Genomic DNA, 12,087 nt, shown 5'->3' on the forward strand with positions numbered 1-12,087 from the left:
GTATGTCCTGTAAAAGGAAATGACAGAAATGTCAGCTCTAAAAATTCACCTGTGTTTTTATTTTATTGTTGTATAATCTAATGTAATATAAGTAATGCTTCTTTTTGAGGCATTGAGGAAGCATTGATTTCTGCATTATGTTTATATCAAAGAATGAGAATATTAAGAATAGAGTTTAAAATTAATGAATTAGAATTTTCTTTCTTTTCATAATAGAAATAATTTTTTTTTATCTTCTTCATGAACATTTGTTGAAAAAAAAAAGCTGAGAACATTCTTTTATTGATTTTTAATAAATTTATTCTGTTGAAAAAAATTTAACTTTAAGTAAAGAAGAAGAAAAATTACTAAAGTGGGTGGGTGTTTATAATGATGATGTATAGTTACTTTTGTCTGAAAATTTTATGATTTTACTTTTAACGATATAAAATTGTTCTCCCAACAAACCCAAAACCCCTCCACAATAAAGGAGTGAATACAATCAATGATACTTACCAGTAAGGTTTAACAGCACAGGGTAATAAGTTTACCACTGGTTTAGAATCTTTGGATAAATTAAATGCCAGGACTCGTATTTAAAGGGACTGTTATTTATAGAGACTTGTCATGTGCAAAAAAATCAGCCATTAAATATCAAGAGAAAACTTGAGTGATGAAGGAAAGCTTCTATTTATAAAGTTATATTCTTTGAAAGAGGTCAGGAATTTGGAAAGTCTGCATGTTTTTCAATAAATAAATAATTGTTGGAAAATCCAATGTGAACTGATATCGAAAAACTGCATGTTACAGTAGAAATATAAATAGATTGGAAATTCCTGTTTTAAAAAAAGAGATTTATTTTTTATTCATGTTCGATTTGATATTTTCAAAAAATCTGTGTTGTTTTGAGCAGGTACGTATTGGATGATGCAAATAAAGCCTCGGAATCTTTTCAATCTTTTGTGAAAGAAAATGATTATTGGTCCATTATAGACATAAAATGAAATCAATAAAATGCAATATTTCAGTCACCTTAATTCAGACTATGAGTAGAATAGAGCTGTAGGAAAAGGTTTATCACCAACTTTAAGGTTATTTATATTTTTACAATAATTTGCTTTTATATGAACATAAATGTACTAAAGTCTAGTTTTTTTTCAATTCTGTATAAACTTAATAAAATGGCTCAATGCCTTCTATATGTAAGTGTAAATCTGAGCAATTTGAAAAGCAACAAGACAAAACACAACACTGCATATCTGTTTTAAAAGAGTTGAATGTTATATGCATGTATTTATGTAAATAAAAGTTCATAGTCTGTTCATTGTATATTTTATCTGAACAAAGACTGAAGATGTTTTTGTTGTTCTGTTGTGTAGGAGATACATGTATATGCCTCTACCCCGACTCTGTGTGTGCATGTACAACAGGCTGCAATAAATACAGTAAAACAGGGATTTAGCAAAGTACAAGGGATAAACAATTTAACTTTGTTATACACATAATTTGTTATATCCTTTAATTTAGATAATTTTTAAAACTGTTGAATGAAATCATTTCAGTCTAAGTGTGAATTTGTGAGAAGTGTTTGTTTTAAGTATGTTTTACTGTAAATCTCAGAAATAGCACTCTAGCAATTTCACCCCTTCTAGGGATATCATGAGAATGCATAAAAATTGTTAGTTGAAATCAATGTGATATATATAACCAGACTTTATATATATATATATATTTCGTAGTACTGTCCATTTGGAATGAGCTTTAGATCCTGTCCTAAAGTCTTCAGAATTTACAACAATTACAGAGCTTAGCTGAATTTCAATGTCACAAAATGATTTGATTTATAAAAGTCATTAAAATTCATTCTTTCCTATCTGATCTGAAATTCCTGTGAATGTAGGAAAACTGAAAGAGAGACATGTCTTGCTGAGTTAATATCACTTTCAACTTTACATATGATCAGGTTAATCTCAATACTGATCACTGTTACCTGTACTAGAGTGGCTGCCTTTTTATGTCATGCTACTTTCTTCTGTTCAGATAAATTTTCCCTAAATTTTCCTCCTCCATTTCCAGGGGTCGGATCACCTGACCGTGACGTGGAAGGTGGCAGACGGAATCATGCAGCACATCGATGTGCGAGAGGAGGGGAAAGAAAATGCCTTTAGTTTGGGGAGTTCCCTGTTCATAGGAAATGAGGTACTATTTCAGTACAGATATAAATAAGTTATGGGCCTTAACACCTATGTGTTGGTCTTATTATCAATTTATTTTGATACTTAATGCATCAGAATAAGCACAATGGATGCTTAAGATTTAACAAATTGACCACTGTATGTTTGATTATTAAATTTTATTTTAATGACTCTGATGTTATAAATTCTAGGAATTTGAAGACTTGGATGAAATCATCGCTCGCCATATTCAGCCAATGGCAGCATTTGCTCGGGACGTGATGAACTTTAAGTATTACAAGGACATGGATAACTCAAAACGTGACATACTCGAAAAATGTCTTCTGGAAGAGAAGAAGAAAGGGCCATCAAGGTACAGACACCAACAATGATTTCTGTAGGCAAATTAAGTGAATTTTCTAGACTTCACCAATGATTCAAAGTCTGAATTCAAAGTAGGAAAAATTTTCCCGAATTTTTAATATCAAAATATTATTCAGGCTTTCAAAACAACTAATCATCCTTGATAAGGTATATAATCTTTATTACACCATAATGAATTTTGAACCACCACTTATTTTAGAATTCCGTACTTCCTATCTCTGACAAAGCAGTACCCTGGGAAAATCCTTCTGTCCTACATGCCTCGTATAAAGGCACGGCACGAGTACATCTCTATCACCCCAGATGGGCTCCGTTATCGACAACAGAATTTCCACTCTCTTAATTCACTGATGCGCTGGTTCAAAGAACATTTCCGGGATCCAATACCAGGTACTATTTCATTTATGGCACCACATCCCAAAAGCTATTGTACATCTGAGGAACTACATTTTAGATAGATTTTGTACATGTTTCACTTCAAGTACCCAATTCCAAGGGAATACTGACCATTTCAGTGACTCTGTTCTGTTTTTAATTTGTATATGTATCTCATTTACTCTATAGATAGATATTGTACATGTACATCTCAGGGACCTGATTTGAATTGTACATCTCAAGGGTGTCCCATTAAAAGTCATTTTCAGCTCCCATGCTGTTTACAGTGGAAAGTTTTCCCATCAGTGTTTTAGGTTTTATGCTACTTAGAATTGTATGCATTTCCAGATTGTTCACAGGTGACCTTATTGGGAAAGTTCTCTAATATCTGGAATGTTGTATTTTGACAGGTACCCCAGCCAGTGCACGTACCCCTGTACCAGGATCAAACTTTGCCACACCCAGCATCAATCTTCAAGGTGAGTCAACATGTTAAAATGACTAAAGTATAAGTAGACATTCTTTTGAATTTTATACAGAGAATAAAAAAAATTAACAGTATTGGCAGTGGAATAAGATCTAATATAAGGCTCCTCCAATAGACGAGACTAAATGACTATTATTCCAGTTAGAATTCTTAAGTTACAAAGATATTAGATTCTGTAAAATTTTGTATTGCAGGGTATGCTGAAATTGTTTGCATTTCAATTATAATTTACATTTCTCTAAAATAAAGTGTTGTCATTAAAATAAAATTTTCTATGAGTAAACAGAGGAATGTTTAACCTTGTAAATACCTGGTTACTCTATTTCTCAGGTGTGGATGCAGCAACAATCCAGAGAGCTGCTGCAGGGTTGCCAAGCAACATCTACAACACACTGGCCCAGGTTGCAAGTGCCACACCCCGCGTAGCAAGAATGACCCCCGGGGTCACTCCTGGAGCCACCCCACAAGTCGCTGGAAACTTTAACAACTTTAATGTGGTAGGTTTTTTAAAGAATTTTGTCATTTAATATCTAAATTAAAATATAACTGAATTAAGATTGTCTGTTCCTCAAGTTATGAAAACCAGTGGTTAAGTTTGTTTAGATGTCCACAAATTCACACAATAGGCTTTATCATGAATTCACACAATAGCCCTTATCTGACCTTAATGCTTTCATCTCAGGAGATTGTAAAATTAACAGTAAAACACGATAAAAACAAATGTTGAAAATTTCAAAATCGTGCTTGAACTAATATATATTTATATCAAAATTGGAAAATAATTAATTCAGGCAATTAGATATTGATGATGTTAGCTATTCAATAAGGTTCACTTATTATGTTTTACTGTATTATACTGTATGGGGAAAATACTGAAGTATCAAAATATTGAAGTATGAGTATCGGTATATATACGAGGGTTGTTCGGAAAGTTTGTGGACTACCGTCATAACTTTTTTACGTAACGTCATGTTGTATCCAAATTTGGAAGAAATATTTCAACAGTAAATTAAAATGATGTTCATAAAAAATTTTTCTAAATGGGAAAATCGGATCACGGAGCAGGTCAAAATTTCGTAATTACAATCAAGACACTAAATAACATCTGAAGTCATATCTTCTGTAAAATGACACAAAGTCAGAAAAATTCTACACATCCAAATTAAGAATTATTTCATCTCTTGTGACTCCAAATTATGACTTAATATTTTGCTTTGTTGAAAAGAAATCAGTTTCAGAAGATAGGTAGTCCTCATTGAAAAAGCCAAAAAAGATGACGTCGTAGAACGTCACGGATCAAGAGTTAACCATGCAATTCTGTGCTGTATTCTGGAAAACTCCAGTAAAAGACTCTGAAAATGCCGGAGGAAGTAGGAAATATGTTAAAAGCGAGCCATGCATGTGTGTGTACATGGTAAAAGCGGTATTTGAATGATAGACTACTCTGCTTAGACGATGGTGATCTCTGAAAAAACGGATTATCTGTAAAAAATCTTCTCAAAAACATTGAAAAGTTTGTAACGTCATGCTAAGAGTTTGGCGCTTCACAGATGCTGATCTTGAGAAAGCACACTTAACTTATGCAGTGAAAAAATATAACATTGACAAACAAAACTAGTGCTAATTGTAACGGGAACCGTTACAGATGTTCCCCAAACGGCTCCCCAATTCCTTATGATGCCCCATTCCCTACAAGCTTCAATAAATTAGACAATACTTTTGTAATATAGATGGACACTTTATTTATAAGGGTATTTCATTGGAAAACTACTCCGATATAGCCATATGGGTATTAGCCAATCAAATTTCAGCGCATGTGCTTGCACATGTTTTCTACATTTTTCACATTAATTTTCTTATAGTGTCTCACAATACATACATTTGTGTTAAATATTAAAGAATTTCATTGAAAAATAAGAGAGATGTAACCCTTTAAGTATTAGCCAATCAGAATTCAGCATACGCGCATGCATGATCTTGCATTCAATTTTGATAGTATCATAATGTAGGAGCCCTATGAGCATATCCATGTCGTAAATTTCATCCTGTTTTGTTGAAAACCAAGTGAGTTATAGACATTTAAAGTCTCAGCCAATCAGATTGCAGCACACCTGCCTGCGCGTGGTTTCAAGAGATTTCCTATGTAACATGTTGTAGCACCTTATAATATATACTTATATTTTAAATTTCAAAGTATTTCGTCAAAAAACAAGGAAATTATTGAGATTTTTGTATCAGCCAATCAGAGGAGAGCGCACGTGCATGCGCGTGAGTTCATGCTAATTTGACCATGTCAACTTGTCTAGATTACTAATATATCTTTATATTTTGAGTTTCAATGCAATTCATCAAGAAATATAAAAGTTACGGCTTTATCAAGTATATCAGTCATTTCACTCATTGCACGCGCGCGCACGTGCATGCATGTGCGCGCAAAATGACCTTCGTTCCGAACACCTACACAACATGCCTATTAACCCTAAAAAGGTTTCATGTCAATCGGATGAGTGGTTCTATGAGAACACTCCCGGACAAAAAAGTACCGGAGAAGAAAGTAGAAAAAAAGAATAATAATAATAACTAGAAACTCATTGCGAGCAATGAGAGGTCTTCCGTCCGATTTTGAGAATAAAAACGTAAATTCAAGCTGAAAAGGTGATAAAAGAAATTCAGACACTCTGGAGATTTAACCCTGGTCGTCAGCCTGAAAATCCAACGAGCTAACTATTAACCATTCACTTTTTTGCATCACTTCCTGTCACGACCGGAAGTAACAGCGATACGAGATTTTCTCGCGATTAAGAAAACTGATGACTGACTATCAGTCCTGAAAGTTTCAGACTTCAATCGTTTACTGTTGCCGAGCAATATTGTGAAAACAAATTCTAATTTTGAGGACAGGTAAACAAGCGACTGGAAGTGAATTTTATTAAAAAAAAAAATCTCTGACGTTTCTGTAGACATTTGCAGTATCTACAAAATGCATAAAAAACATTTCAAGTACTTTATCGATAAGCAATATTTATGACAAAAGTTAAATATCAAAATAACTTAGTTTATCACCTAAAACGGAAGTTGAAGTTTTAAAACAGCGAAAGAGATACAATAAATTAATGCAAACTTTAATTTTAAAAAGAAAAGTTAAATTTTTTTATTTCTTTGATGACTTCCTGTGACGACCGGAAGTTTAGACTGACGCGTTTATCCAAAATGGTTTTGCCTACTCCTCAAGGTCTGTTACTCATAAAAATTTGGTGTTTTAATCTTTTACCTATTTTTGAGATGTCGCTCAGACAATTTCTCATTTTGAGGACAGAAAAACACGCGACCAAAAGTGAAATTTTGAAAGATATTTAACTCATTCAGCCCCAGCCACTCTTATCTACACTGTGCCTCAGCATCTGTTATCAGCATGTGCCCCAGAGAGATTTCAGGAGGATGCTTAGCGCTTGATGTAAACATGCATATGCTTTGTATTTACCTTTATATCTCAGTTATTATCCCACTTACATCCATGAAATTTTCACACAACAAAGAAAACAAAATTTAGAATTCATTGGTGTATTTTTTTTCACAAAGTAACAAATACTTTTACTGATAATAGTCCATGAAAAAAAAAGTTTGTGTTTGAAACCACTTATTGTCACAAATTTATGAAAGTTCTGGAAACTTTTCCAAGTGATAGGGCTTAAAACATTTTAAACACAAGTTCACATTGCATTTGTCACAGCCAGAGGTGGGTTCGGATCTAATTTTTTTGGTTGCACACTGCTTGCATGTTTTCTTTTTTGGCATAATGGTCGGCCAGTGAGTTTGAGTTATTTCTGCTGGTGCTTGGACCTCACCCTGCCTTTTTCTTTTGGAAGTGAATCCACCAAGCATTTGATGGGCTAGCTGCATTCTAAACTCCATCTGAGTCCTTTGTCTAGTCTTGTTCCCCTTTGTCTTGATTTCATGATTAGTTGATTCTCTCATGAGCAGGTAGGAGTTGACAACTGACACATCAAACAGGAAGAAGAACAAGTACTTCCACCACTTGAGAGCTTTTCTTGCTGTATTGTATGTAGACCTTAGTTGGTCAGCATGGTCTACTCCATTCATGTACTGATTGTACAGTTTTATGGACTCTGGACATGGTACATCTGTGGTGTTTCCATCCTTCTGTTTGCGCCCTACCGAGGTTGCTTCACCATCACTATTTGTTTGTAGGATGGTAATGTTTTTCTTGTCCCTCCAAACAGTGACTCTCATACTTCCTTTCTGCTTAGTTATACTTTTTCCTTGTTCCTTTAGTTTGATCTGTCCAATGTCTTTGGGTAGTCCCTTCCTATTGGCCCTGACAGTTCCACACGCATAGGTATCTTCCCGCAACAGCTCAAGGAATAAGTCTGGCGAAGTAAAAAAACTGTCGCAGTACACATGATGTCCTTTATTCATTATTGGTCTGATCAAGTCCAGAACAACACGTGAACCCAGGTCCTTTTCAGGTGCATTGTTTATTCGGCCAGTGTAGACCTGAAAGTCATTTACATAACCATTGTGGGGGTCAGCTCTAACCCATACTTTGATACCCCTCTTAGTTGGTTTCAGGGGGACGTATTGTTTGAAGCCAAGTCTTCCTGAATAACCAATCATCGCCTCATCAACTGACACTTCCCTATGCGGTTTATATTCTCTAAGGAAATTCTCTCGTAGTTTTTCCATTATTGGTCTAACGTGGGCCAATTTATCATGTCCTGGATTTCCTCGTCCCAGATTTGTGGTTGTGTCGGCAACATGAAAATACCTCTGTATATTTTCAAACCTTGTCCTGCTGAACTTTCCCTCTAGACATGATGGATGGAAAAGTTTGTCCTTATACCAGTACATGTCTTGGGCTGGTGCAGGAAGGACTCCCATAACAATTGCTGCTCCCAAATACGCTTTTATTTCCTCAGCATTGGTAGGGTACCATGCTCTGTTTGGGTTCAGTATCCGTGCCCTCTCTGCGTAAGCATTTGTTTGTTCAGCAATTGTTTGGTAAATGTCCTCTGTGAATAATAAATGAAAGAAATCAATTTCTTTTCTTGTTGTGTCCATCAATGTTAATGGTCCTGGATTTGGTCCTGAGAAGTTTTTTACGTTGATAGGTCTGAGGTGTATTGACCATCTCGCAATCTCGGCCAGAGGCTGGTCGTCATCGCTTGACGCTTCAGATTCAGAGTCTATATCCGAGTCACTGTCCGATATATCGGATATACTGATGTCAGAATCAATATTAGCTATTTCAAGCTGCTTTCTTACATTCCTTTCTTCAGCTTCAGTTATTTCTTCCACTGTAAATCCCAGAAATTCTTCATCATCATCGCTAGAACTAAAGTAATCCGCCATTGTGTTTGTAAAACCACGCTTCAATGAAACTCTATACTTTCGTTTTCCTTTGTCTCCTTATTTATGAATATTTATTAGGTAAAAGTTGACAAAGACTTCTAACAACCTTTCTGATTGGATATATTACAGCAGTTCTGCACCAAATCCCTATTATTTAGCCAATCAGAGGCCTTTTCTTAACCCTATGTTGGGACCGATCACAGTCGGCATCGGCCATTGAGAACATCGTAAACAACCCGAGCGTGGTCGGGATCGGCCAATAACAGTACGATAAATAGCCCGAGTGTAGTCGGCATTGGGGCTGAATGAGTTAAGGTTACTCTAGATAAATAAAAACGAAAAATGCAAAAAATTCAGATATAGTCGGGATTAAACCAAGATCGGCTGCCTGAAAAGAGCTAGGTTCACTTTATGCATAAAATGGACCTGTAGATATACCAATTTATTGACTAACACTTTATGTTCCATTTTAAACATCAAGATAAAGTAGAGACTTAGTGCTTTCATAACCTATTAAAAATTTTCTCCTTAAAGCAAAGGTTCTGGAAAACAGGCTTCATGGAATTGCAATGTTATTGAATTTTAAGGAAAACTAGTATATTTGAGTACTTTCACAGAAGAGAAATAATATGAGCGCACCCTCTGATCTAAAAAAAAATAAAACAGGTTTTCTAATCCTCAGAAATAGTTCTATCAGTTAATAGTTGCATATTTAAGATCAGAGGTTACGCTCTATATTAAATATCGAAAAATAGCTTTAAAAATTGGCTGTTTTTTAGAATTTTTCAGGATATGAGGAAAATGGCGCATTTCATGACGTCATAATGCATTGGCTAGCCAGAAAATTACGTCTTTTTGATAGATACGCAGTCATCAAAGGTTTAAATGATATTTAATGCATTGTCAACTAAAACCAAGCAGTTTCAATTTTTCTGAAATTCACAGGGCCAAAAAAGACCCTAATTGAACCTTGTTCTTTAATATTGAAACCACTACATTAGCGCAATGTACCAGCCATCATCGATGTTTACCTTGCACTCATTCCCTGAAGTAACGAGTGTCAGGCAGGTTAATTTTTTTTCTTATAGTGCGGAATTATAGGATGAAAACTAGCCAGCTAAATTTTGTGCAAGTACTAGTAGATTTACATCGGATTTGTTACTTGAGTTTTAAGAATAACTGATAGCGGAGAAAATAATCTGTTACTGATCAAAATTAAAAAAAAAAACTATTGTGTTTACTTCCTTTATTCTTTATGCATTCAACTTTCTATTCTATGCAATTCCAAATACAGACATGTCCGCGTAATCTTTTTTTGTACTTCTACACTACTGCATCAGACCATTTGTGAAAGGCGGGTCAAGATCAGTATTTCGCGCCAAAGGTCACGAGTAAATCTTCGCGCCTTTTGTTTGGAATGTGTCTTCAATTGAATAAGTGTACGTGATAGCTTCAATGAAATTTAAAAAAATATATGTTGCTATAGCCTGAATTTCAAGCCTAAGAATGTATATTTATCACACTGTATATATAACATATCGTATACAGGCAAATAACATAAAGGCAGCGCTAAGTTTCCTTACACATTTTATATTTCTCTTTACCCCCAAAGTGGATTATTCCAATTAGTAACACATTAATGAAAAGACTAGAATGTTTTGCAACAAAACACGTTTCGCCATATGACGCTCAAGGAATCCGATACCTATTATGTTCAGTAACTAGCATCTATAAAGAAATATTACCCCACTAATATCAAAGAAAAATATTGAAAAACGTAAAAGTTGAAAAATTGACTTTTTTAATTCGCTTCCGGTAGCGACCGGAAGTACTCACGACGCACGAAAAGGCAAACCCGCATATCTAGAAGTCATGTTCTATGCTCTCCAACAAGTCTCCAGTCCATATCTTTAGCTGTTCTTTAGATCTCGCGTGGATAAAATTTCATTTCAAAATCAGAAAAATGTCCATAACTTGGAACCGGAAATGATTTTCTCCAAAATTCTTTCAAATGTAACAATGGCATTTTATAGCGCATTATCCCTGAAAGTTTGATGAAAAACCATTGAATAGTTCTCGAGATATTGCGTGCACAAGATTTGTCTAAAAAATCTATTTTTAAAATATCTTCTGGTGGACAATTTTAAAAACAAATTATATATTAAGCATTACGATAAGAATCTCTATTACCTCTATTAAAATTAAAAAAAAATATTGAAAAACGTAAAAGTTGAAAAAATTGACTTTTTAAATTCGCTTCCGGTAGCGACCGGAAATACTCACGATGCACGAAAAGGCAAACCCGCATATCTAGAAGTCATGTTCTATGCTCTCCAACAAGTCTCCAGTTCATATCTTTAGCCGTTCTTTAGATCTCGCGTGGATAAAATTTCATTTTAAAATCAGAAAAATGTCCATAACTTGGAACCGGAAGCAAATTTCTCCAAAACTCTTTCAAATGTAACAATGGCATTTTATAGCGCATTATCTCTGAAAGTTTGAAGAAAATCCACTGAATAGTTCTCGAGATATTCCGTGCACAAAATTTGTCTAAAAAATAATAATAATAATAATAATAATAATAATAATAATAATAATAAGAAACAGTAGAATCACTATAAGGTCTTCCGTGAAGACGGAAGACCTTAACTAGAAACCTTGTTGCCATGGCAACAAGAAGGTCTTCCGTCCCTTCTCTGTCTTCATAGATGTTGATTCCTCTTTAAACAACATGTTATGTTGTGCATTTCCTGTCACACCTTCATACAAAAAATAGTTCCTTCGCCATGCGCTCGGCACTTTGAAATGAAAGTTGCGGATATTTTGTATGAGACCTTAAAAACGAGGCCCCGTGTCACGGCAGGTGTTGGCACGATAAAGATCCCTCACTGCTCAATGGCCCTGAGTGCCGAGTAAAAGTCTAAATTTGAAGCCCTTCACCGGTGGTTACGTCTCTATATGAGTGAAAAATTCTCGAATGGGACTTAAATCAACATATAATCAATCAATCAATCATACATAAAATATAATTAAACGTTTATATTTTGAAAATATTGCAAAACTGGAATGAAAAAAATACGAGATATCATTTTAAGGAGGGGGGGAGGACCTATGTTCCAAAACATATTTGTGTGAATTTTTTTAAACTTTGAGATTCTCACACTTAATTGTACAAAATATAAAATTATGTTAAATATTTTTTTTAATTTAAGACCCGATTTCATGCATTTCAGATTACCCCCCCCCCCTCCCCCCCGAGTCAGCACCACACACGCATAACAAAATGATTGACACTTTACGTGAAAGCATATTTTTTCA

General features: G+C 34.7%; 1 protein-coding gene across 1 annotated transcript in view; it reads left to right on the forward strand.

Annotated features, from left to right (window-relative positions):
• Window positions 1–12,087, forward strand: part of LOC133171567 (transcription elongation factor SPT6-like) — a 44,840-nt gene that overhangs the window by 23,204 nt on the left and 9,549 nt on the right. The window contains exons 28-32 of the mRNA XM_061306332.1: window positions 2,056–2,178; window positions 2,366–2,526; window positions 2,737–2,927; window positions 3,323–3,391; window positions 3,730–3,896. Of these exons, the coding sequence (XP_061162316.1) occupies window positions 2,056–2,178; window positions 2,366–2,526; window positions 2,737–2,927; window positions 3,323–3,391; window positions 3,730–3,896 (711 nt within the window). The remainder of the gene's footprint in view (window positions 1–2,055; window positions 2,179–2,365; window positions 2,527–2,736; window positions 2,928–3,322; window positions 3,392–3,729; window positions 3,897–12,087) is intronic.

This window comes from Saccostrea echinata, unplaced genomic scaffold (genome assembly GCF_033153115.1).
Source record: "Saccostrea echinata isolate AGI-Se365-2 ecotype Australia unplaced genomic scaffold, CSIRO_AGI_Sech_v1 ptg000054l, whole genome shotgun sequence".
Lineage (NCBI taxonomy): Eukaryota > Metazoa > Mollusca > Bivalvia > Ostreida > Ostreidae > Saccostrea > Saccostrea echinata.